Here is a 27,815-nt window from a genome sequence, read left to right on the forward strand (position 1 = left end):
AAACAGAAGCCCCCCAAGCAAACAAACAAATGAAGAAACAAACAAACAAAAAACGCCAACCACAGAAACCTGAATAGAAACCTACACAAATGCATTTCTGATGTCTGGAGCCTGTCATGTTATATCCATGATTTAAGTAATAAAGAGTAATGTTTTCCAGGCTTGCATGCAGTGTTACACAGATCAGGGTGCAAACCGCTCTTTTATACCGCTTTTAATATCTGTAAATGCACAGAATCTCATACAACTGAACTACTGTGCATCTCCACAGTCATTAAACATGGAAATAAAAAATAATTTTTCTGGCTAATCTACAGCTATTAAAAACTTCAGAATTTCAACACTGAGTTCTAGAAATAACCAGTGAGTGCTTCAACTGGTGTGATCTGGGCCAAAATTCCTGTGCTTGTTAGAAACCACTATGCTTTGAGCTACAGAAAGAGCTCATTCAGGGCCTGCTTCAAGGGAACACATCATGTTGTTCTGGCTCATGAACAATGTTGAATCCAGGATTTTCAAGTAATGAAAAGATTTAGAAAGATGTGCACAAGCTCTTTCAGGGCTCATATTGGCTTGGTAACATCACATGAAATTTATTGCAGGTTTAGCATCTGATTATAATATCACAGCACCTTTACACTAAAGCAAGACCTTTTCAGCAGGTAGTAGAAAACAATTATTCAAATTCTTAAACGGATTACTGCCACATTGTCAGATGCTGAGGAGAGCACCTGTTTGCAAGAGTACCTGAGAAGCATTCCTAAAAAGAAGAGCTACAGAAAAAAAAGATGTTCTTGGGTAAGAGGCTTTTCTCCTTCATTTACCCTGTTTAGATTTTAAATGTTTAGTAGCAACTGAGAAGTATTATCCACTTCAGTGACACTACTCACAGAATCAAAGAATCTCTTGGGTTGGAAGGTATCTCTTGAGATTACCTAGTCCATGCCCTCAACTTCAGGGTCATCTGGAACAGGCTAAGACGACATCTAGTTGGGTTTTGATTATCTCCACAGATAGAGACTCCATAAAAAAAGTTTTTTCTTGAATTTTTCATGTGTATTTCCTTTACTTGAAGTTCATCACTGTAATATCCCAATACAGCTCAGTGTTACTGGAGATGTTACAAAAATAAAATCATTACTGGTTCCAATGTCCTGCTGTGTTCATGACTACAGAGATAGTCTTTGTTACATTACAACACATTCAAGTTTTCATTTCATCTGTTTTAAAGATTTATTTCTTGCAATGCATCTGTAGGATTCTGAGGGTATGATTCTAACACATTAGCAGTGGTTTAAAGTCCATGCAATCTCATGTCAAGAAAAAATATAATTACTGGTGTGACAACAGAAATTTAATTTTATACTCTTTCATTATGTCTGAACAAGTGAAAAGAGCAACAGAAGATGAGAAACAATACAGACTCAGGTGTAATCTTTTCAACCCCTTTTCTTTCAAGTAGACAGATAGCTGCACAGGATTAACGGTTGCACTGTTAATTATAAGAAAACAGGTAGGTTGATGCATCCCACTGCTAAGCTTAAATCACATCTACAGTTTCTCAACAAAATATTTGCTAAAGACCTGGAAGCCCTGCCTGAAGGCACAAGGCTTTACCTATGTGTTAACTGGGCATTTCTAAATCCATGATGCAAGCAAAATTTGACATATAATTAAAATAAATCAGTATTAACACTGAAGACTGTAATCTCATAATGCACACACATTAACCCTTTATTTTAGGATTTTCTGTGTGAAAGAGGGGATTTGTTCTGTCTTTTGGTTGCAAATAACATACAAAAATGAAGCAAATATTTAGATCTGATTTGGAGATTTCAAAGTAAATTAATAGCAAGTGTGGATCTAGAACATAGAAATCAGTCTTTAATATTATAGTTGCGGATTTTTGCCACATGAGAAGATATTTTTGGTTTTGATAGATGAGCACAAGATAAATTCCTGGATTTTATCTTCTGCTGAACTTCCAGCCTTTTTCCTCTGACTGTCAAATCTCCAGCTGGCATTTCAGGTTTATCCTTGGCTTTGACATTTTGCTGAGGTTCTTCAGATTGCTCTGTTGAATGTATAACTTCAAATTTCACTGCTCAAAAAAAAGGACAGAAAAATACTTTGTAGTTATCTTTGTATTTCATTATGAGACTGGATAGCTGAAGAGAACTGGTTTACACTTTTCCTCTAAATACCCTGCTGCCACAGTGCCACACTGTGACAGTCCTACACGAACAGAACCAGTTCTGTACACAGGAGGCCCAGAGCTGGCCATTAGGGCTTGCTCTGCTGATGGCATAATTACATCAGCACCTCCTGCTCAATCCTCGCTCCATCTGTGGCTGTTCATCTCCATTAGCATCAGGCTGCTGCTTAAGGGAGGGAGACAGCTGGGAGGTCGCTGTGACTGCTCAAGTTAAGCACTACCTGTCTGCTCAGCTGTTTTACACATCACATTTTACAAGTTTACCTTTCTTTCCATTGTGAGAAAACATGTTTGGATATGTATGATACAAAAGGCTCAGAGGCAATTCTGTTGGCTTGACAAAGCTGCACTATGACCTTTTGGGTCTTTTTTTTCCAATCTTCTCTCACAGAGGAAGGCATTTACTCTGGAAACCTTTGATTTTGCTGTGTAAAATGTCTTGCCTGTACTAGAGAGAACTAACTCAAAAAGGAATATCTTTGGATGGGAAGCAGTGGGATTGGTTCTAGTGTCAGTCAGAGACTATCCTGCAGCTTCTCACATAATTCTCTGAAAACCATTATCTCCAGCTAACTGAACTTTAGTCTTCACAGGTTTCATGAGGTAAAATAAGTGGAACCGATCAATCAAAGTATTCACTGTAATCAACAGGTAATATTTACAGGTATTTGGCTCCAGCCACTTAATACTTATTTCTCAAGACACTGAGACTTCAGATTTTCTATGAAGAGCCAAAGCAGACAGCAGTAGTCATAATATACTTGGGATAACACACACTACAGCATTCTGTACTAGTTTACATTGATGAGCATCACAGGCTACAGTTCCAGACACTATTCAGTAACAGAACAATAATAAAAAGCACACAAATTGACAAAGGTAAGTTATTAATAGAAGAAGGTAAATTGTCAATGTCAACTGGACATAATAGAAAGTCCAAACAAAATTAAACATGGAAGGAAATAAAAAAAATGTTCTTGAATTCTGGAATGAATTGATCTATTGAAGGTTTATAGCTCTGTGCAAAGCATGACACTGTGGCTAGTGTCAACACATGACACTTTTCAAAATAAATTTTACATTCAGGCTTAGCTTAGACCAGCTGTTCACTCGTGTGTGTCATCTCTGCACTGAGTCAGCTTAGCAGCTTTTGTTATCACAGGTGGCAAAGGCTCAGTGGACTCTTCCATTGTGCATGTGAAATCCTGTTGTCCAGCTTGCCACCTAGTGGCTTCCTACAGATGTAGAAGGTATGGAAGAGGATGCTTGAACTCATGGAAGATCTTTGGGTGTATTTGGACTTTATTCATTATAGTACCTCTACCATATCTGGCAGATAATAATGCAGAATTTCACAACTTACTGTTTGGAACAGTACAGGCAGCTGTGTCTGAAAGGTACTGCTTCAGTGATTATTTTCTTGAACAGGAACAGCACCAGAATTATATTACCTCGCGTTTGTGGTCTGAGTAACAGCAATGAGCAGATCCAGAAATAGCACACAGTTAACCCTGCTCACACAGTCTGTTTTTTTTTAAATACTCAGTTTTCAAGGATCTTTTCTATTCAGTAAAGGGGATGACTTTCAGAAATTAATGAGAGGCCTTAATTCTGTAAAACCAAAGGCAAAGTAACCAAGCAGCAATGCATCACATGCATCCCTTCCTCTAAAGATTTCTGTCTGCTTGTCTCCCATCATTCATAGAGAAACTACAATTGTAACTAGTAAAGGCTAATTAGTTAGATGTTTGGAACAACACAGGACACAAGCTTCTATAAGGCTATTTCAAAGTTTTGAAATGCCAAAAATGTGTGCTAACACAGAAATTTAAAACCAACCATTGCAAACTTGTAAGATTAGTTCCAAAAATAGAAAAAGATGAAGAATCAATACCCCAGAATGAGAAATCCTATTTAAAGTGAAATATCCTAAGAGAACACTGAATAAAGACCTTACTGTATCACTGGTTCAGTTTGGGAATGTTCACACCTGTAAGGGACCTTGAATAAGAATGCACTGTGCAGCATTTGAATGCAGTAACTTGGTTTTCACACCAATGAAAAAAACACACCTAATTTACAAGCCTGCAACTTACTTTTAGAAGTGACCTTGGCAACCAGAGCTAGAAAAATCATAGCTAAGCACGTAACCTGCTTTTGGAAATTGAACTAAATTTTTACCGTATTGAAATGCTTAATGTTTCCTCTATTTGATGTGTGTCAATTTCAGTTACAAATTATTATTCACAGATTTTTTTTTCTCAGGATGAAAGAGATATATGTACACATGTTCTATCAGCAAACTGAAATTTCCCCAGATGGAAAATTTCATTTAACAAATTTGTCACTAGATATTTGCTTATGGCTAACAGTCCTTCTGAAGGAACACCAACTCAAACAAGTTCCTATTCAGGAGAAGAACGTGTAAGTGAAGAAAATGTAACTAGGGGATTAGTTAATATTTGTGAAACACTTCAAATATGAAGTTTTATGTAACGCAGAAAGAGATCATGAGTCTTTCTCTGATTGGAGCCAGAGTGAGCCAGAGCCCAAGCACTCTTTCTGTTTGTTAATATTTTACCAGATTCTTTCTCTGGCCAGCTTTTTACCCACATGGATTGCTCTTAGAACTGTCAGTGATGTCAAAGCTGTTGAAATTCTGTCTAGTGTGGAAACACTTAAGATAACTTTTGATCCATAAAGTGTGGAATTTCAGACCACGGAGCTTTGCAAGTAACAATGAGAATTATAGGAAAAGAAACTCCCCTAAGCTTCAGCAGAAACCAGAAAAGTTACTTTGCCTCACAGTAACTCACTTCTGTTCTTTGTTAGGATACAATGTAAAGTCCAATTAACAAACAAACACATGCTCTCAGTGCTTGTGGAGGTGGGGTTTCTCAAAATGCAGAGTGGGACATAAAATACAAAGTTTCATCTACACCAAAGGTATAAATCCAGTGACTGGTGAAAACACAGCTGCCTTAGACCTTTAATCCTGCTGCACTGACCCCGCCTCTGCTGACCCCAGGAGACACAGCTGATATGGATTTGTTCACATGGCACCATACAGGGCCCTTCACAGTATTTGCTTCATGCTAAATGCAGTCCTAGAGTTGAACTTTAATAGGTTATGTTTGCCTTTTTTCACCCGAAAAATGAGTGTTTCCAATAGCAAATAGCTAAAGCTAAATTTCTTGAAGAAAATAAATTTAATTTTTCCTAATGTTTTCCGAAGCTTCCGCTCCTCCTGCTGAACATTTACTCTGAAATCAAAAAAAGGTCCTGTTGCCCACTGATGAATACAAAAACCTTGCAGCAGATACATGGCAGCTGATCACCCGGCTGTACACGTGTGCCATGATTTTTAGAGGAAGGCAGACAACTGTTCTGATAAGCAACTCTCCTTTGAGGGTGGCTTGTCTTCAGCATTCAAGACACACATGATGTGGTTCACTAGGCAAAATCTTTCACCTGCTCTCAGCCTCTGGGACAGACCATTTAAAAGGAAAGAAATACAGAATTGTATCTCATACATGTCTACCCCTGTAGCAGGTTCTCTTTTAATAATACAGAACAATAAAACACACTTTTAGCTGGAACTTATGTTCCTTCTAAACACCTTCTCTCTACTTACCTACAGAATTAACACAGAAGATATTAAATCTCTCATTTCTACAATACAAAGTGAAAATTAGCAAGTAGAGTAAGGAGAGAGAAAATTAAAATATCTCATAGCCTTTTGGCTTGGAAGCTTACACAAGTTCTTAATTTGATGGTGAAATAAATAAAGTGTATAACAGTCCACTTCAGTAATTCAGTATTAAGACGTAGTCATTAACACTTCAGAACACATTGAGTCATTGCATTGTGTCATATGCCCGAAGCACAGCAAATTGCAGGGCTTACCTGACATGCCAACCATTTTAAATGCCAATAGGCTGTTTTGTACATGAAAAAAATGAATGAAACTGTTTAACAGGTTCAGAGAAATCATTTTCATGCTACAATTCTCTGTTTCACCAGAAATGCCCATAAACCACAGCTACTGGTGTTATCACTTCGGACAGAGTGGAACAGAGGAAAAAAGTCTCACTATGCAAACTAACTTGCTTGCTTTATAGCAAATCATTTTTTGTTACTGAGCTTTCAAGTCTCTGTGTGTGTCACTCGTAGCTGAAAGGCCAGTTCCAAATCACTTTGTCTCAATGATAGTTCTATCCATTGTAACCATGTGTTTGATGAGTGTATTAAATTCGAGTGAGTGGTATTAAACAGAAAAGATTTAATTAATTTTCCATAGATCAGACACAAAAAATAATGCAAGCCTCTGCTAAAAATCAGAAGCAGAACTTGAAAATTTTGTGTATTTTCTTTCAAAGGGGATATTCTTCCAAAAAAAGGGAAGATTTTGCTTTCACAATCTTGTTTTCTGAAATGCAGAATTCACTCTAGTAGAATTAAGGACACCTTTTGGTTGGTTTCCTGGAGGAGAAAGCTAGGCAGCAAAAAAGAGTGTTTAAAATGCTTATTCTTGCAACACAGTATTTCAGGGCCTGCATATTTGAGTAAGAAGTTCCACTCTGGTCTTCTTCAGACAAATCTGGATGCAGAGATAAAATTAAAGTTGTTCTCAGGGAAATATCAGCTCTTATTGATGTTTCACATTGGCAGTATCATGTTTCCCTTTTGCTAGTCTCTAGATCTCCAAAAATCTATATTAAGTTTTGCAACAGTGGCTGGAAATTTCTAGACATTAAGAAACTGATGTCCTTGTAAGGCTGCCAGAGCTGTTGCATCACACATACAACAGCATGAAACTGCATGGCACTACCAGTAATGTTTCAGACGTCCCTTTGCTTATCCTGTCAATATAGGCCTGACCTGAAATAACTCTTCCTACTTCAGCCCCAGCTTCACAAAAAATGCACATGAATCATGACTGTCAGCACTATGTCCATTCTAGTCCCACAGATCTGTAAATGCACATTCCTTTATTCCTGCAATGTTTTGCTGTTGTGAACAAATACACTTATAATCCTCTTCTCATTTTGAAAGCCCTTTAAAATATTATTTTTATTTGTAAGCTGATAAAGATGGTTCATTGCATCCATATGCTGATTTAAAAGTAGATGTAATAGAGGCTGGAAAGGACCTTTGGGTGAAATGTCACAGTGCTTATCACTCTGTGCTCAGAATGTAGCTTGACACAACTTGTGCACCTCTAAAGAATCTTTTTCTGTTTTCTCCAAAATCCCTTTCTGGGTAGTTAAGAAGCAGCAGCAATCAGAACACTCACTGACACTTTTCCATGCTGAACAATCAGCTTTCTCAGCCTCTTCTCATGCAGTGTGTTCCTGTGCCCCAGACATTTAGTGACTCTCCACTGGACTCCTGTTTGTCAATCCTTTGTACCAGAGGGTCCAAAGCTGGACACAGTCTCCAGATGTGGCCTCACAAGTTCCAAACAGAAGGGAACAAATCCCTTTTCTTAACCCACTGGTTGTATTCTTGTTCCTGTAGTCTGATATGTGGTTAATGGCACGTGAGTATCTATGTAATGGTAACAGGTCATTGCCAATATGAAGCTCATTTGAAAAGGCTAAATGGCTGTCGTATTACTCCATAGATGCTGTCATATCTCAGGAATAATGATGATGATAAAATATCAAAGCAAAAATCCCAGGCAACTCACATAAGCCCCACAGCATTGTAAGAAATAACTTATTGAATGCTGCACCTCTTACTAAAAAAATAAATCACCTTTACTTAGAACAATCCAGAGAAATGTTTGTCTGCCTGTTTATAAAGACCTTTAATAAAGAAGAGTCTACAAACCCTCTAGGGAACATACTCCTCTATTAGCCATCACTGAAATTTTTCCAATATTATAATGTAAGTGCATTACTTTCTGTCCAGGTGTTAGAAGAGTTTCTGAAAGTTTTGTCGATGAAGGATTACTCCATGAACAGGCCAACAGTTTGGGACATGTAACATTAATCTGCAATACACTGCTCAACATAATAGCTACCATTAAAAAGTTCCTTTACAATTTGCCTGTTAAGAGGCTACACTTTACTGCACACATCTTACAAATGGTGCTTTTGCCAAAATTTCCAAGAGCATGTGGTGCTTTTCATAGAAGTATAACAGTGATTAATGTTCAGTCTATGACCCAGGTTTAACCTTTTCCTCTCATCCTAACCCTGACACTGTCTCACGTGTGAGGTCTGAACACTGTCTCACATGTAAGAATTTGTGTCTACTTTTATTTTTTTCTGTTCCAACTTGCTGCACTGGACTATAAAATTCTAGTGAATATCAATGCCTAGTTCACTGTGTGCCTGCAGCATATACAACATCAGGCCCGTGATGTCACTTTTGGCTTTTATTTCTTAGCACAATGATCAGTATTGAAGCAATTAACCTGCCACAAAAAATAATGATTAAACAAGGATTTGCCAAATCACAGTTTGATCTTATAGGTACTTGGCAACACATAAAGTGTGCAGTTCTCAAACAGACACTTTGATATCTGCCCCAGCTAAGTTTTAGCCTATGTCAAAACAGAATTTGCATTTTTCAGGAGTACTTAATGAAAGTGGAGAAGTATTTGCAATGATGGCATTAAAACCAGAGCTATGCAGACATTGATCTTAATTCTTAATTTGCTGGCAACAGTGAAATTCCCTTCAAGTAACTCATTCAGATTCTGATATGAGGACTGTAACAACAGCAGCAGTCATGTAAAATAATTAGTGGAAGGGGACAGAATCCACTGCGGTACTTCCACTCTTCAAGAAGAGTCAAATACTGTGACTACTTTACAAAGTGGGCTTACCTTCTTTGCTTACCTTGAGGACTGAGAATAGAAAGGCTTGATTCCATTTCTAAAGTTTGCCAAACACCTTGGCAGAAATTATGTACTCTGGATGAAGAAAGCTGGACCTGCTCAACTTGACTAGGACTCTGCCTAAGTGGCTGACTTTGAACAGTCTTTGAGGGTGCATCTGCCTTTTGTCGGTCTGGCCCATGATTTTCAATAGAGAAATCTAGTTGAACCTGCTCAAATTCAAAGACAATCTTACAGAAATACATACTTTCCAAATCAAAGACATCTGAAGATTGGTTACATTTCATAATGGCATTTTAGACTTGGAAAGATAGAAGCAAGAGTTTCAGCAAGAAGCAATACAAAAACCCCATTATTTTTAATTTTGAAAGGTTGTACAAGATTAATTACAACATCATGACAGTGGCTGAGAAACTCTAGTTTATTTAGTATTAACAAATACTATTTTGTACAGGGACAATGCATAATTTAAAAAATACATAGATTTTTAAGTCTTCCAGGAGAAGACTGTTGAGCAATTCCAATTGAAAAATCCCACTGAAGGTGACTACACTGATGACAAAACTGCACCGTACCTCAGTTGATGGCAATTCTGCTTCTTCCCCCCAGCTGTTTGGAGCTTCTTCTTCCTTTAAGCCAGGGCAGGCAACTAGAGAAGAGAACCTTGAGGGATGCTGTTGCCTTGCATACTGCAGCTTCTAATAAGAAATATTACATTTACACAAATAACTCATGGTTTCTAAAAATAATATATTTATAGCTCAGTTTGCTGTTACACTGCTAGATTTTAAATAATGAGTTATACATAATATTAAGCAAAATTATGTTCCTTTCAGATCAACTGGGCGAAACTACCCTACTAATAAAGTATGAAATCTGTTCAAAATCTACATTTCCTGGTGTTGTTACTATCACTCTGCTTGTTACTCAGGTTTATATTGTCAGGGTAATTCTTGACTTCTGTCTTTTCCCATGATTAAATCACAGAAGAAAAACTCCCAAAGAATACCTGAAAAAACAACTAAAACAAAGCAGCTATGGAAAAGTATTTTGTAGGCAACTAAAAAAATCTAATTTACCCCACAAAGTTTCACCATCTTTCAACACATAGCAATTAATGTGAGGTTTGATGAAAAGCTTCAGCCCTGTCAAAGGAGATGAAAACAAACATCAAAGAGTTTTGCTATATATTTAAGGCTAAAGAAACAAAACATGAGCCCATCATGTAAAGTAACTGGCAGTGAAACTCCTGTAGCTGTGACAGTAATAAACTCTCTCAGTTTTTGCAAGGGTGATGATGAACACAGGAGGAAATGCAGCCTGGCTGGTAACAGTGATCAGCTAGAATAAAAAACCCAAACTAGAGTAACTGGTTTTTGGACAGTCAGCTGGCAGCTCAGCTTCAGTGCAGGAGCTGTTCTGGGTAAAGAGCCACCAGGAGACTGAACACTGAACAGCTTGGATATAAGAAGGGTTATGCTTTCTAGTCTGGACAAATGATGCTTTCAAAGGCTCCAGAGGTGGAAAGATCCCCAGTGACAGCCACCTCAGCCACAACCTCCAAGCAAGCCGCCAGCTGAAGAGGGTGAACTACTCCCAGAATTTAGCACAGCACTGGGAAACTCACAGTCAAATTCTACCTCTCCAAGCACCACAGACACACTGTATTTTTCAAATATATTTATTCTTACAAAAGCAAGAATGATCCCTTTAATGATTTTTAACCGAACAGAAGAAACAAGAGATGTGTAGAAAAATACAAACACAGTATCTAGCTCATTAAAATAAGGAAATGGAAGACTGGGATGGATGGGTAATGAATATTCACTGGTCTTAATTTAAGACAGGTAAATTCTAAGATGAGTGTGAAAGAAAGAAAAATTAAAGAGGTGAATAAGAAAAAAAAAGTTATAAAAAATGTGGTTTTGAATTGTGGGAATTTTGCACAGATCTGGAAATCACCTTTGGATATGTTTAGTGTAAGCATTTAGTTAGTCTTTTTCAGACCTCAAATTATAACAAAGTACTACCTCTTTTTACTACCACTCTTTATCCAAGAGAATAGCAGTCCTGTGCAGAAGCTGCATAGCTGTCTACCTAAAGGCCTGATAGCAGAACACTGAGTTTGACCCTGTCAGTACTATTCTCAAATTTAATTGCTGGATGATCTTTGCACTTCAAACTTTCACAGTATTTTCTTAGATCTACTAACCCAGAGGTTTTTGTAATTAGTTCAGATAACATCCCTCATGGGTATGATCTGCAGTGCTGTTTTACTTCAAAGGAAAAAATTATATCCATTTTCAGCATACCTAAATTGCCAAAAAGATTGGACCAGCTGAGTCACTTAACCTTCATTTACATAATTTGTAGCACTTATTTCAAGCAACTACAGAGGTTAATATGCTTTTTCTTTTCTTTAGCATCATTCTTAACTCTAAGAAAAATAAAATATTAATTAGAATTTACTTCCACTGGTTCTTTTCCAAGAAACTCACCTTTGTCATTCAAACTATCTGACCAGATGGTTCATATACGTTGTATTACAACCAGGCCAACCAGATACATCTGAAGAATTAGTGATAATTTCAGGCTGAAAACCCCACAGGAAGGTATGCTCAACATGAATGTGCATTCTATCCTTTCAGAATGTGTCTAGATGTAAAAATGTTTAAGACATTCTTAGAATGTATTCAGATGGTAAAATTTTCAAGTAAATGACTGAAATTTGTGATTTTTTAGTGTAATCTGACAATACAATAGGATTATCTCCTGTGCAGTTTCAAATTATCTGGAGATAATACTAGAGATCTCTTATGTAAAGAGAAACATTTAACTTCAATCTCCTACATATTTCTGGATGAACTTTAGTAATTCTCAAAAAGGTGCTCAAATATTTTCTTAATTTCAGCCAAGACAAGTAAAAATACATAAAGGGAGAATTAAAAATAAACAGGATCCTCCAGAGGACATTAGCTTAAATTCAGCTGATTTTTAACCCCAAAGGCAGAGAAGATTGCAGTTACAATATGCTGGGGGCTGACTGTTTGGAAAGCAGCTCAGCAGAAAAGAAACAAGAAACCTGATGGACTACAAGTCGAACATGAGGCATCAGCTCATTCACGAGGCCTTTGGGAAACAGCATCCTGACTGCACCAAGAAAAGCACTGCCAGCAGGTCAAGGGAGGTGACTATTTCCCTCTACCAAGCACTGATGCAACCACATTTAGAGTATTGTGTCCACTTTTGGACTCCCCAGGACAAGCCAGATATGGACATGCTGCAACAGCCACAAACAGCAGTCACACAGATGGTCAGCGAGTTGGAATATCTGACATCAAAGAGAGGATGGGGCAGCTGGCCCTGCTGGCCTCCAGAAGAGACAGGTCAGGAATGATCTTTTCAACGTGTATGAGCACTTGATGAGGACGGTGGAAGGCGATAAAGGCTGAGTCAGTCTCAGTGCTGTACAGCAGAAGAGTGAGGCAATGGGCAGAAAGAAGTACAGGACACTCTGCTGAAGCTGTAAGGCAAAAACCCCCAACCAAATGGCAAACTTCTTTATTGGGAGAGTGACCAAACACTGGAACAACTTGCCTGGAGTGGCTCCGAGAGGAAGTGTTTCCCCAATTGAACTTGGTTAATAATTCCACTGGAGTTTTATACCTCAGAGCAACAACCTTACCCTTTCTGAAAGAACATTGTTTACTGCCCTCAAAACTACAACGACAATCAGCTGCTCTGACTCAATCCTCACAGGAACAAATCTCCTGATCAATTAAGTAAAGTACATAGTGAAATCCTGACTATTGAAGTTACTGGGAGGTTTGCCACCAACTACTAAGAGAGGCAGGATTTATCCATTTGTATCTCTGATAAAAAATGCAATTTAACTATTAAAAGTTGTGTTTTAATTATAGAAGATAAGAGACAGGTTAACTATATATCCTGCTTTCATATATGGAAAAGGTGCTGCTACAATAATTTGGACGTGGGTGCTTTACAATCCCACCACTGTGAATATCTGGAAATATGCTCACTGGTAAAAACTTTAAAGTTTAACTCAGTACATACTGCAAATACTTCAAATGGTCTTTCCTCATTTGCTTGAAGATCATGTTTAAAAATATTACTTTTGAAGTCCCAAACCCTTTAAACATCTGGGGAAACCCCTTAAGTACAGGGAAACATCTGGATAACAGCAAGCCACTAGTGGTGTTCCCCGGGGCTCAATTTTAAGGCCAGTCCTTTTCACTCTCTTTATCAATGACTTGGACATGTGAATTGAGTCCACACTTAACTAAGTTTGCTGATGATACCAAATTAGGAAGACTTGTTGATTCTCCTGAGGGTAGAGAGACCTTACAGAGAGACCTTGATACACTGGAATGCTTGGCAATCACCAACTCCATGAAATTTAACAGTAACAATATGATGGATTCCGTACCCAGGACAGTGTAATGCTGGATGTTGGTATCCACTGGGTGACAAGAGGCTGAAGTGCAGCCCTGAAGAAAGGTATCTGGGGCTTTTGGTTGTTGGCAGCTCAATATGAGTCAACAGTGTGTCCTGGTGGCCAAAAGTGCCAACCGTGTCGTCAGTACGTGAAGCACAACACAGTTGAACAACCAAAGGGAATGCCTGTTCCATTATGCTCACCCCTGGTGTGGTCTCACCTTGAGCACCGAGTGCGGTTTTGGGGTCCACCCTCCGAGAAGGATATAGAAATACTAGAACGTGTCCAAAGAAGGCCAACAAAGATGGTGAAAGGACCAGAGGGGTAGATTTATGAGAAGTGGCTAAAGATACTTGGATTGTTCAGCTTAAAAAAGAGGAGACTGAGGAATCACCTCCTTGCCGTCTTTCTCATGATAGAGAGCAGAGTAGGAGGGGCTGATCTCTTTCGTATCCAGCAATAGAATGTGAGAGAATGACTTAAAGTCGCATCAGGGGAAATTCAGACTGGATATTAGGAAGAATTTCTTCCCTGAAAGGGTGGTCAAGCAGTGGAACAACCTCACCAGGATGTGGTCATGACCCCAAGCCTGTCTGTGTTCAAGAAGCATTTGAGACAATGCCCTTAGATACAAGGTATCTTTATCTTATATCTTTGCCCTGTCTGTCATCTGGATTCAAAGATCCTCATGGGTCCCTTCCAGCTCTGGATATTTGATAATTCTGTGAAATCTTCCAAAGACAGATTTGAGCTAAAGTCAGTAAGAGTCAGTTAAATGCAGAATTTTAAGGAAAGTTACATCTGTGGAATTTGAACTGGCTTAATGGATCATTATTACTAAATTTCAGAGAGCATAGAATTACCTGTGATGTGAGTCTGTGCTGTAGATGTTTTAGAGCTGATAGCTGACACTGTGTTCTTTTGACAAGTTCTCTTGGAAGCAGACTACCAGAGGAAATACAAACTGTGCAGCATTCAGAACTAACGCGACGCCAAAGTCCTATAAAGGAGAGAAAATACCAATGAAGGCATTCTTTGTTGTTATTTTGTCATCAATATTACATTCCCAGCAAGTGTTTACAGTGGATTGAAATGAACCACAGAAGACAGGCCTTCTCACTGCAGATGGTTTCAATGCTACGCTGAAATGGACCTGATGATTTTTTCATTTGCTTCATTGCCAGAGAAACTGCACATGAAACTTAAATATCCACAGTGAAATCATCTTACATCATATATACTCTTAATTCAAGTTTGCTCTACAGTATGCTTATTACACTTTCTCTTCCACTTTCCTAAAACATTAGTTTTTATTCCAAGAGATAAACTACCTCTTTTCTGCTCATAAACAAAGTCTTAGTTCAAGTTCCAGTTCCCACACTGACATCTGGGCATCACCTAACATGTTCAACAACAAAAGTTATTACATACAGACTCTCATAGTTCTATATTAGCATTTCCTATTACAGGATAATTTTATTTGCAACAATTAGTACCGCAGTCTCACATAAACTATGCAGGTCAAGGATCAGTTAGGTCCAGAACTTTGTTTTCAGATTAAAGCTCTCTCCAGCTCAAAGGATGAACTGATTCCCAGATTTTATTCTAAATATGTTAGCACTCTTCAGTAGAATAAATTTACCTTCCTTTAACAGCATTCCAAGTTCTTCCCTGAGTCTGTTTCCCATTTCAATCAACTGCTGCTTCTCTTGGCTTAGAATTGAGATTTTTCTTGCAGCTTCCTTTAGTTTATTTTGCATTCCCTGTAGAGTATGTCTGACATCATACTGAAGCTCAACACCTGGACCTACATCAGGCAACTGTTGTCCAAGGTCTGTTATCTTTTCTTCAAGAACTTTGGGTTCTGGCCCCTGAATAAAACAGATAGTGCTTGTAACAAATAATATCCTATGCATTTAATTACACACACACACACACACACACACACACACACACACACACACACACACACACATATTTCAGGTAGTTTAAACCTGTTCATACCTTTTCTGTGTCTGCCCTTACTATACAATCCAGCTGAGCTGAGCTCAGATGAGCTTCGATGCCGCTCAAAGTGGTACCAGTTGAAATTTTGTGTGTGCTCACTGAACCTAAAGGAGGAGTGTAATAGCAACAGCTGCTTTAGAACATTGTCTCACAAATATACATGTCCAGTTATAGAATCACGGCATCATTCAGGTTAGATAAGACCTTTAAGATCATCAAGTCAAACCACTAATCTATCACTGCTAAGCTGACCATTAAAGCACGTCCTCAAGGCCACATCTACACATCTTTGAAATATCTCCAAGGATGGTGACAACCATTTTCCTGGGCAGCTTGTGCCAATGCTTGAATAACCCTTTCCAAAAAGAAATTTTTCCTAATATCCAATTGAAACCTGCACTGGCATAACTTGAAGTCATTTATCTTGTCCTGTTGCCTATTACTAGGGAGAAGAGTCTGACCCTCAGCTCAAAACAACCTCCTTTCAGGTAGTTGTAGAGAGTGGCAGGCTCCCCCATGAGCCACTTCAGTCGATATACTGTGAACAAATATACTGCAAACCCCACAACAGGGGGGTTTGGACCAGGATATCTTTAAAGGTCCCTTCCAACTCAAACCATTCTGTGATTCTATATACTTGCTTCACTATCAGGAATTCTGTCATAACTTCTAATGTAATATACATGTATTTGCTTTACTCTTGCAATATGTATAAACATTTGCTTTTCTAGTGGTAATTTCATAGTGAATTATAGTGTGTGTGTGTATTTGTTTTTACTAATAATAGTCCTGTAGTAATTTGTAATGAAGAATCTCAGACCACTGTGTGCTTGTGTATTGTGCCATGTTGAGAACTCCACAGCAATGAGTTCTATACACCCATGGGCTGGGTAGCCCTCATAGGTTGTGACCTTGACTGCTACACTTCCTTACTGAATTTAAAGTTCTTTGGTAAGAGTTCTCACCTTGCTCTGCAAGCTGTCTGGTTTTTGTCAGAGGACGAGAGGACATTTGCTCATCAAGACTCTCCATTTCTTTCCTCATTTGTGCAACAGCAGCCCGAAGGTTGGCATTCTGCTTCTGCAGCTTTTTTATTTCCAAGGCAGAAATATCTTTGCAGAGAGAACATTTATCATCATACTGAAATATCTGGAAAGCAGAAGTACAACACAATAAGAACCCTTCACTGATAAGCAGCACATATTCTCTCCATACCACCACACACAGAGATACTAATTCCTTCAACCCATGAACATTATGTGGGAGGCAAGAACCACGGGAGGAAAAGAAATAGATCTGGTTATTGAGGATTTGCCAAGGAAAAGGTAGTATGCTGAGAGCATTATAGGAAGAGGCACAGACAGGGAAGACCATGGCCACAGAGGAGGCTGTTTTGTCACTGTTGGTCTGTACGTGTTCTATCTCTGTCCCTTCCATGCACCCATTTCCCTAAACAACTTACTGGTTCACCAGCAGTCCCCTTTCTGACCTGTCCAATTCTTGAAAGTGTCATTGGAGATCACCTATTCACAGTAACACAAAGAAGTGAATGTTTTTTGATGAACAGAAAAAGGGTAAGGAATGTGTGGACTGCACCCACATAACCTGACAATAGAAAATACCTAGAAAACCTCGAAGCATTTAAATTTAAAGTAGCAATGTCTTTTGTATGTTAGATAAGCTAACAACATGCATTGTAAAAGAAACATTTGTCAGATAATGATTGAAGCTCTACCTTCATGAAGGCCTTGAAGCTTGTCTTTTGTTAATATACTTAGGGGAAGTTGGAATTAATAAACAAGTATCATTCTTATAGACTTCCAGAACTGAAGAGACTGACAAAACCCAGATTGCCAAGGTTGCTTTTTACTGTAAAAGACCTTATTTATATCAGTAAAATACAACCAGCTTGCTTATAAAGTAGTACATTCCAGATTCATTCCATTTCTTAAATTTTTGAGGGGAATTGCTCAGTTTTCTTCATGGACTGCAGGCAGCCTTAAAGATTATCTTGGAGATTTAGTTTGGAAATCTAGCCCTGTGTGCATTAAGTGATGGCCTAATCATGGCAAAAATGTGAAATGCTCTAGATCACAAACCACAAGAACTGCTTTAGTCAGTTCTACCAAAGGTTGCTAGCTCCAGAATATAATTCCTGACAATAGTCAGCTACATATGTTTAGGGAAAAGGACAAATACTGAAATACTTCCTTTCTCTTATGTGCCTCCTCAATTTCCAATTTTGCAGCTTTTGGGGGTGGAAAGAAAAGGAAAATCAGATCTGACAAAAAGCCGCAAAACCCAAACCACACAGACACTGATTTGAAAACACATTTTCTGGTCACCTGAAATTTCATCACAACCTTCAGAAAAAAAAATTTGTAGGACCAATGAGATATAGGGACAATGAAATTATGGTCATGACATTATTTACTTGTACTGATTCTTCATTCAGAGTGTCTCTGCAAACAGTTTTCAAGAAGTTATGTTAGACCAATGGTGGTGTATTATAGCTGTGGTTTCATCCAAACAGAGAATGCAGAATTTAGATTCCAACCCAGTAAAATCCTCTCTCACTGACAGAAACATTTGTCATCATCCATTTAAGAAATGTAGAAACTATTTGGTACAGGAGTATTAGAAAGCCCTGCAACAGCAGAATATACCCTCCTTCAGTCACTAAAGAAATTCTAATCCACAGACCATCCAGATCAGGTGTTTTTGAAAACAAAAGGACTGTGAAATGTGTTTGGAGCATTTGTACTGAATGTTGCTAATTTTAAACATTTTAATTCAACCCTAATCTTAAATCATTGCAAGGCAGCAATTCTGCCTCTTCAGAGGGCATGGCAATCCTTGAGGCACTGCACGTAAAACATGTGTGAGGAAGTCACTTCAGTCTCAACATTTATGCTTTGCACAGCCTCAAACACTACTCCTTTCCATCTTCTCCATCATTCACCACTTCCTCTGAGGGTGTTAAGGTGAGGAGGGGAAAGGCACTGGTAGGTACCAGCACATCACCCAGATGTGTTCTGAATTTTGGGGCCCAGGATTTCATCTCAACCTGCACCATACACATGTACCAGTTTGAACCAGGAATACAACTGTTCCAGACTTTTCTAAGTGGACAAGGGTCTAGAGAGAACACCACATAATAAACCAGAATTACTGTAAGCAGTCTTTCCTTATCAGTGCACTTCTAAGGTATTATCACCTTGCTCTAGTTAGACAGACATGACCTAAGTCATAGTAAAATATCAGTTATAAGCAAGATTTTCCAGGCTGGTGTGTTTCACATCTCTGTTGCTTAACTAAAGGCTGAGAATGACTACTACACTTCATTTTGTATAGAAAAATTACAGGAAAAGGTTCTAGTTCAGAATAACACACTTTTTTTGTTATTTAGATTTTAAAACACTGGCCCATCCCATAAATTAGAGACCAAAATGTTTTGCTGAGATGGGTACTGCTTATTCTACAGGCCAAAAGTGCAAAACCCAGAGTATTTTAACACCAGAAAGAAAAGTGTGACAATGAAAACAAAGTCTTGCCAACAGCAGTTGAAGACAACAGTGAATGCAAACAGCTAAAAGACCCCTGTCCAATCCTGCTTCTTTCAGTAACTCAACAATCTATTTGCAAATTGGTATAGTTTGAAATGAAATTGGAAAAACAACTTGCTCCAGAGCAAGTTTTTGCTAACAGTCTACTTTTGTCTATGATAAAAATTGTCTTCTCAAAATATCTTTCTGAACACAACACTTTGTGCATTCAGGAACTACTAGGCTTGCTTAGCTCTGCTTTTCCTAGCAAGCTCTGGGAACATGCTCTGAACTCACCGTAGCTGCCCACTAGAGTGCACTGCAGCACACTCTCTACCTTCATTTATTTACAAAAGACCATTTCCTACTTATAACCCATTATCGTTCAGCATGGCTTCAAACCAGCATTATGTTTGCAATTTTGAATGCATTTTTAAAATATATGTATTTTAATAGGTAGAAATTAAAGGAAAATACTGGTAGTAAAATACAAGACCTTATTTTAAACAGGTGACATATTAGTATTTTGAAGCATTGCCTTAAAATTTTAACTTTACTACTTTAAAATCTACCCTGAACTGCAACTGACACAGAGCCTCAGGAACATTCCAGAAATTAATTCTCATTCTGATGTGGCAAAATGGTACAAGTATGTTGTTGTGTTTTGGAGCAACTGCCTACATCCAGCTTGCTCCTTTTGCCAGCGAGTAATAAAGAGGAGCCATAATTAAACCTGAGACCTAACCTATGTGTATTCCAGGCTAGACATGTCTATATTTTGAATGAAACAGGTGAAACAGATGAACTGTAAGTCCAGTGGAAACAAGGCACATAAAGCTGTCATTTCAGAATGAATTCATCCACGTCTACACTCTGTGGTCTAACCTGTTTCTGCCTTTCAGGTAAAATACTGTGATGAAATGATGCTTGTTCTCTAGTCAAAGAAAGAATAGGCTTCACTTCATGCAACCCACAGTCTGTTTTCTGCAGACCAGCTTCAACCTAGGAGGGATGGAAAGGAGGAAAAGCAGAGGATGTCAGTAGCTCAAGGTCAAAGGAGTGGAGGAAAGAAAAACAAAAAGAAAGGAAGGGAATGGGAAAGGGGGAAGAAAAGGAAAAAGGAAGAAAAAAAAAAGAAAAAAAAGAAAATTGAAGATATTTTAAATCATAGCACAGGGACTAAAGCACATCCCTTTTGGCTCTGTCAAAAACTGCCTTCACAGACAAATAATTTCGCTTCATTGTCTCATCTTTATGTGAAACAGACAATGCTGATTCATCTCTCCCATGTGCTCCTATGCTGCAGCTATTGATGCCTATGAATCATTTTTGAAAGACAATGATAAAATAACACCAGAGTAAATGCCTGCATTCTAAACTTCATAAACAAGTGTTTCCTCTGTACCCATGAGTTTACTATGCAACCTGGCATTGAGAGCTGTTAAGCCATTGTGTAATAGTCTCTAACCAATAAACATGTATTTAATTTTTCAGAAACAGAAGCTTGTACACTACACAAAATAGTTTTTTTCCCTGATGCAAAAATGCTGAATTTTCCAGGACTAATATTGTTCCCTTGAAAGAATTCAAATGGTACTACGATGGGAAATTCTTTCTCGCCTGGGGCTGCTCTAAGAGAGATCTTTCTTCTTTTGCTACAAAGACAAGAGAAAAGCAGTGACATCTCTCAAGATGACTTGAATTCATGAAAAGAGACAAAAGGCCACTACTAGAGATTGTTCATGAAAATTAATCTGGTCTCTGATCAAATATATGTGATGAACTGCTGTGCACAATATAGAATTACAGCTTTACAAATTTTTGAAAGAAGACCAAAGTCGTACTTCCCCAAGAAACGCCATGGTGGGAAAACTCCATAACTCTCTTTACAACAGATGTTTCTTAAACACTGTTAATTTGAAATTCTCACCTCCTCTCCTGATGAAGACAGGCTTTGTGTTAGATCCTCTGATTTCTGATACTGATTATGTTCAGCATTCTCAGAGAGCTGCCGCCAGTTCAGTTCCGTTTCCATTTTACTCTGTTCTAGAATCCATTCTTGCTCAGCTGCCAGTGACAGTTGTTGCTTATACCTGTGATACACAGAGCAAAGCTGTTGACTTCAGTGAAATAAATACTGTTTTGTGGTGGGTTTATTTGTTTGTTTTATTTTGTTTGTGTGTGGGTTTTTTTGTTTAATCTCAGCTTTGTTTATTGTCCTCATCTTCTTTCCTTGTTCTATTTTAAAAACTACCTATTTTATTCTATTCCACTCTAAGTGTTTGACAGGACAAAATCATTTTAATTGCTTAGAGCTCAGTAGTCTCCGAGGGTCCACCTGCAGGGGTGTTTAGAATCAGCTTTGGATGTCACCTCAGATCGAGCGACATAAACCGTCCTTCAACATCAGTGCTGCTCTCAGCAATTGCAGCCACAGCACGTTTCCTTTTTGCCAATATCAGAAAAGAGAGACAAAAGAGCTAAGAATTAAAATTGCTGGATTGTCAGGATAAAATTTCCATGCTTAAAGGCTACTATGTTTACATACAGTGAAAACACAGTATGGAAAGAGAAGAGATAGGAGGTGCACAGAATGAGACAAATATTCAGAATTTATGGGCTTTCAAGAAAGGTTTAATTGTCAAATTGCTGAGCTTTTAAAACACAAAGCTGTGATGACTTCAGAACACTCAAGATTGGTTGTAAATGTCACTTTAGACAAAGTATTAGTCTTCTTTATCATTCTGCACCTTTCTGGAATTTGGCTAACTGTGCCCTCAACTTCTCTTTTTGTTCATGCATTGATTGAACTTGAATTCTTTAGAGGCAGGTGCCCGGATATCTCAATCAGATGAGAATCTTGACCTGTTTTTTGGCACTACAGTTTCTTCTTGAAGTCTAGATACAAGAACAACTCCCCTCCCATGTTTATACTTGCTTAAGAAAAGTAACATGTGATGCAATCTGGGATATAAAACTGTTCAGTGATTTCTTTCAAAATGAAGAGTTCAGAGGGACTTTTTCATGAGCCAAATCCATATTGTAAACCATTCATTTCCAGTCACACAAAATGCAGGCCACCTGAGCAATTCTTTTGTTTCCAGTGGCTGCCTTGACTGCCTCTTTCCAGGCTAGTTATGAAAGAAGCTCTTCTGGTGCTTTGTCCTTCTCTAGATTCCCAGATACTTTCTTTTCCACATGACCTCATTTTCTTACTGAACCTTGAAGAGATGTTACTTGATTATGTCAGTCATAAAACTAATGGTCATCTGGTCCAAACTTTCATGAGAAGGGAAGCCTAAATGAGATTATCTAGTACCCTGTCCAATTGTTTCTTGAAAAACTGTAGCAATGTAGACTCTACCATGTCCCTAGGGCAGTTGTTCCAGTGATTTATTGTTCTTGCTGTAAAAAATAACAAATATTTTTCACATTGAGATGAAATCTCTCCCCGTGCAACTTCTACCTGTGGCCCCTCGTCTTCTGCATGTGGCTGCTTGGGAAGAGAGAGCCTCCCTGCTCTTTGTAGCCATCCCTTATGTACTTGAGAACTGTAATGAGGTCTCCCTGAGCCTTATTCAGGAAGGAAAAAACCAAATCCTTGTCTTTCTTTCCAGAGCAGGTTCTCCAGCCCTCTGATCATCTTTTTGCTCTCTCTAGTCCATCCATGCCTTTTTCCCATTGTGGGAATCAGAACTGAACAGAGTACTCCAGATGTGGTACCTGTTTACATCAACATCAATTATTGTGAGCTTTTCACATAAATAATGTGGGCACATAACTGTAAGTATAATGTTCTGAAGTTCTTTCATCAGAGTTTATGCAACCAGATAAATCAAGTCACTCACTTTCTGGTAAGAGTGTCTGTCTCTCTTATACAAGCACTGTGACTCCATTCTCTTCTGCACAGCTCAGTTTCCAGACTCTTAGGTTTCAGATGCAGTTCTCTAATCTGCTGCTTCAACTTTTTCAGTTGTTTGACTTGGGCTTCTTTCATTGAAGCTGGCATTGCATCCCTTTCTTTGCCAGCATTAGCCAGCTCCTCGTGCCTAGAAGATGTAAAGAGACAGAATAAAGTGAGGTGTCTATTGCACAACAACAGCACTTCAATATGGGTTTGGTCAACAGCCCCAAACCCAACTATTCTAGTTTTAACAGTTAAACATATCCATATGTAAATATGTAAAAGTGATTTCAATATCAAATACATTTATTCATCCCTGCAAGACTTAACAGGTTTATTGATATCATGCTGTTCTACAACCTTCTTGTTACTTTCAAGTCTGTATTATTTTATGTAGCTGAATGACTGCTGCATTTGATTAGATAAGATTGATCATATAACTGCATAGACAGAACTGTGAACTAGAACTGGAGAGTCACAAACATCTAAATGGATATTCACTTCCATATTCTGCTAGATTTTGCTTTTAAATTGACATTTCACCTGAATTAATCTGAATCCTATAGGCAACACTTATGCATACAAATAAAGTCTATAAGAAGCGCTGTCTCGGTGAAGTCTAGACAGGCACTTTTACACCTCCCTTGTTCATCCCAAAGCTCTCAAGGCAAGGCAGGTCAGAAGAATAATTGCAAAAAGGCAATGCTGGGTGTAAGGAGGGTCAAACTCCTCCTTTCACCCCCAAAGGATATGCTGCAGGTAAAATTTCTGAACTGGCTTTGAATGAATTTGCATATACTCCAGAACCACAGTGAAATCATTTAGTGACCTTTAAGAAATTCCAGAGTATTGCCCACATCACTGACTACAACTAAAAAATTTATTTAAAACTGACACAGCCATCTCTACATTATAAGTGTAGTTTGATCCAAAACAGTTACAGCACTTTACAGCAGTTACCATTTTACGCAGAGAACAACCCCAAAGATACATCTGAAGACAATAGTTACATTGGAAAAGAAGGACATGCAGACAGAACTCAAGAAGTGTTTATTCCCTCCACCCCATGAACTGCTCTTTTTTCAGCAGTATTAACTGTCATGTCCCATTTGTCTTCTCCTAGTTTTAATAATAAAAAGAAAATAAACAGAGAGCCTCTGCTTTTACTGGGAAAACCCTTTACTTGTTTCACTTCCATCTCTTTCTATTGTTTATTCTCCATATTTGTCTCATATCTAATTATAAGTTCTGTAGAAATAAAAACCCACATTATTTCTAAGCACTGTGATTGGTTAAAAAAAATCTCTGAGAAAATCTCTGGAGTCAATACAGCTTCTCTCACTGTGCAGTTATTATTCTGTGTCAGTGGTTAAAGATAATCCCTTCTGGATGAGCACAGGGATGCACAGAACAAATCGGACAAATGTGCCTTTCAAACAGCAGCTCTTTAATCTCTTTAAATGAAAGACAGATTTTCAGATCAGCAAATATGATGCAGTATCTCTATGTTAAAGGATGCCACAACTTAAATAACATTTTTCTTCACAAACCAACTAGACAATTCTAATTCTCCAGGATCAAAAAATGAGTCTCTGATCATTGGATATGACAAACATAAAAAAATTGAAGCTTGTGCTTCTCAGGTACACTAAGGAACAAACTCTGCTAAAGAACACAATGATCTCATGGTCTTTCAATTCTGTCGGCCTCGATTCACATTTAGCCCCAAGACAATTAAAATAAAGTTACGTTTTTATCTTCTTCCTTTGGGTAAGGGGAAATAGATGCTTTCAAGTCAGTGCTGTGGATGTTTATGAACAGTTCTGTCTCCCTGCCTGGAACATGCAACACTAAGAAAGATTTGTTCTTTCTGTATCATCCTTTCAGCTTCAGTTGCTCCAAATGCTACCACAGTTAAAAAGATCAACTAAATCTGATTTCCTTTCTCAACCGCAATCGTAAAGACATTAAAGATAAACATGTCTATGAGATGCTTTCTGGACTCAAGGCACTGAAACAAACTACGCTGAGTGTATACCCACGGAGGCATCAAAATACTTTTACAAGTGCCTTTTAAAACCCGATGGGTGCTTCATGAGCTAAAATTAACAACACGTTACTTGACCTTTGCACGAGGAATGAAAAGCAAGACCACAGCTCCAGCCTACCCCTTCCTTGAAATTATCAAACTACAGTCACAATTTTTCTTGAAAAGAAGTGGTTAAGAAAAACAATACTTCTTTTACAAACTTTCTCTACAATTACCTTAAAATTAAAAAGCACCATAGAGTTTCCCATTAAAACAACCTTCTTCTCAATCTCCCTATCTCAAATTACTAATAAATTGAAAGTGCTATCCTGAGGCAAATTTAGGTTCCATATAACACAGGAATCATTAGTTCCATATAAAAATCTAAATTAATGAACCTTCCTGTCATTTTAAAGTATTGTTTTCCATCACAGAGAACTGTATTTCTTAGAAATGCAATTTAATGGCAGAAAAGAGAGCATTTTGCCTTTGAGATCAGCAATATTGATAATTGCACGTTGGTTTCAATAAGGACCATAATGGAAATAACACTGTAATTTTAAATACAAATTGCACCAATTGCCTGGATGTCTTGCAGTCACAGGAAGAAGAGTAAACCGAAGTGTGGTGATATCAAAAGAAGACTCAGGAAACACTGCACATGTGAGGGAGAACATAGTGCTACAAGCACAGCTTACCCCTACAACCTAACCAGCAAAATCACCCACTGCAATCCAACCACTTCCTTCAGCAGATACAGAGAAACGATACAGGTACTTCTGCTCCCTCTAACGAGGGCCTAACTGGACTTTCATCAGCTTCTTTTACCAAAAAAATCCAAACAAACCAAAAATCCCCAAAACCAAACAAACAAAAAACCCCACAGCCAACCCTCCCCAAACAAATTCTTCACCAAAACAAAAAACAAACTCCGAAACTAAAACAACTTCCCCCCCGAAAAAAAAACTTGGCTGTAGATCACACATATCTGATTCAGTGGAGACTTTGTGATTTTTCTTCTAAAATGCCACATTTGAGCTAGTCACCTTTCAAACAAGTAAGACAAGGTGGTGCTGAAGAAGAGTAATACTTGAGAACCTTCAGAGAGAAACTTCAGACTTCCATACAATCCTTATTTGTCAAAGAAGTGTAAAGCTTTACAATGTTGTTCAAAGTATAAAGAAACGGAACTTTCTTCTCTCTTCCTTGCTATCCTTATACCCAGCTGTTTCTCAGTGCACTTCAAGTCATGATGGAACAAGCAGTCAGCATAGGCACAGTATTGTGTTGTAGCAGTGTTGCAAAAAAACCCACCAGTCAGCACAGTTCCTTGAAAAAATTATGACCATCAGTGATACAAGTCAGCATCACTTATGTGCTGTCTCTTCCTTTACTCCTGGAGGCTGGTTTGCTGTTTACCTTACAAGTAAGGTTAGACATATAAAACAGCAAATCTGCATCATGTGTGATCTGAACAGAATTGATAAAACAAAGCAGAAGTGGGGGAACAGGATAAAGGCCCAAGAACAAACAAGGGAAACCTGGCAGCAGGGACACACCTCGGGTATTGCACACCAGGGGCTGTGCTGTGGGGTACACTGGACCATCCTGCATCCCACTCTGCCATTCTGCAAGGCAGACACAAGACCAGGAGGCATAAGGGACTGCAGGGTAGGGTGGGAAGAAACAATTGCTTCTAGGACCGAGAAGTGGTTACATATTCTAGGAGTGTCCAAGGAATGTAAACAGAGGGCAACACACCTTGAAGAACAGTGCTACTGAGTTCCTAGAGCAAATACCCCCAGGGACGACAGGAAGGGACAGCCAATGGAGAAAGGAAATGCTACTGGCAAGGCAGGGATCAAGTGCTCCTCAGGACTAGAGGTTTGTACACCGGAAGAGCACAAGGGGAGAAAAAAGACAATTGAGTGGCGGTGAAAGAAAATCCTGCCAGCAGAAAAACCCGCAGGCAGGAAGCAGATCCGAGAAGGTCCAGTGGAGGGCCCAGAGGGTCAGATGTTCTGAGGCAGGAGAGCAGATGGCAGACAGACTGTTGAGGTCAAGGCCCTTAGAAGAAGGCAGCAGAAAGGAGCACAAGATAATGCTTCGGCCTCAGGGACAGAACACGGAGCAGGAAGGAGGATGCAGAAAGACAGGTGCCCAGAGAATAGGACTCGAGATGCACGAGCGACGCGTCGGGAGCTCCGAAGGACAACCTGCGGCACCACGGGATGCTGTGAGACCGTCCTGCGTTCTGACGGAGCAGCGCGGCCGCAGCGCGCTTCCCCCCGGCCCGGCCCGGCCCGGCCCGGCCTGCGCTCACGGCCGGAACCGCCTCTGCCGTGCCGAGGGGTGGGCAGGGCGGGCATGGCCGTGCCGGGGGCGGGCAGGGCCGAGGGGTGGGCAGGGCCGTGCCAGGGGCGCGCTCATGGCCATGGGGCCCGCGGCACCCGCCCCCGGCACCCCCGGCGGGGCCCTGCCCCGTGTCCACCCTCGGAACGAGCCGCCTTGGCTCCGACCCCCACCCCGTGAGGCGGTGCCAGTTCCCCTCTGCCTCCTTTCCTGGCCAACCAGCCGGCGCTTCTCGCCTCCTCGCGCTGCATTCACTTCCAGGCACCCAGTAGCACATTCTCCTTCTCACAGTCTCCCCGTTCCATCCGTGCTACTCTCGCACAGCAGCTCCGCCTCTGCATCGTGTGAGCACGGGCAGGCTCCTCCACAGCCCCAGGCTCTTGTAGTAACATCCTCTTCTCCCAAAACACAGCTAATACTTGTTCTATACTCTAAGACCTCACTCTCTTGTTCACTT

The 27,815-nt window shown here is 39.2% G+C and overlaps 1 protein-coding gene across 1 annotated transcript; it reads right to left on the reverse strand.

Annotated features, from left to right (window-relative positions):
• Positions 1-590: 590 nt before the first annotated feature.
• CCDC57 (coiled-coil domain containing 57) lies at positions 591-27,635 on the reverse strand. The gene is made up of 12 exons (XM_071573993.1): positions 27,223-27,635; positions 26,566-26,634; positions 22,922-23,122; positions 21,004-21,166; positions 19,959-20,075; positions 16,494-16,677; positions 15,526-15,632; positions 15,164-15,392; positions 14,385-14,521; positions 9,641-9,763; positions 9,067-9,274; positions 591-2,101 (listed from the first exon to the last, which is right to left on the reverse strand). Exons 1-12 carry the CDS (start codon positions 27,633-27,635, stop codon positions 1,878-1,880), a joined length of 2,175 nt encoding a protein of 724 aa, XP_071430094.1. The 3' UTR covers positions 591-1,877.
• Positions 27,636-27,815: the final 180 nt, after the last annotated feature.

This window comes from Pithys albifrons, chromosome 19 (assembly GCF_047495875.1).
Source record: "Pithys albifrons albifrons isolate INPA30051 chromosome 19, PitAlb_v1, whole genome shotgun sequence".
Taxonomy (NCBI): domain Eukaryota; kingdom Metazoa; phylum Chordata; class Aves; order Passeriformes; family Thamnophilidae; genus Pithys; species Pithys albifrons.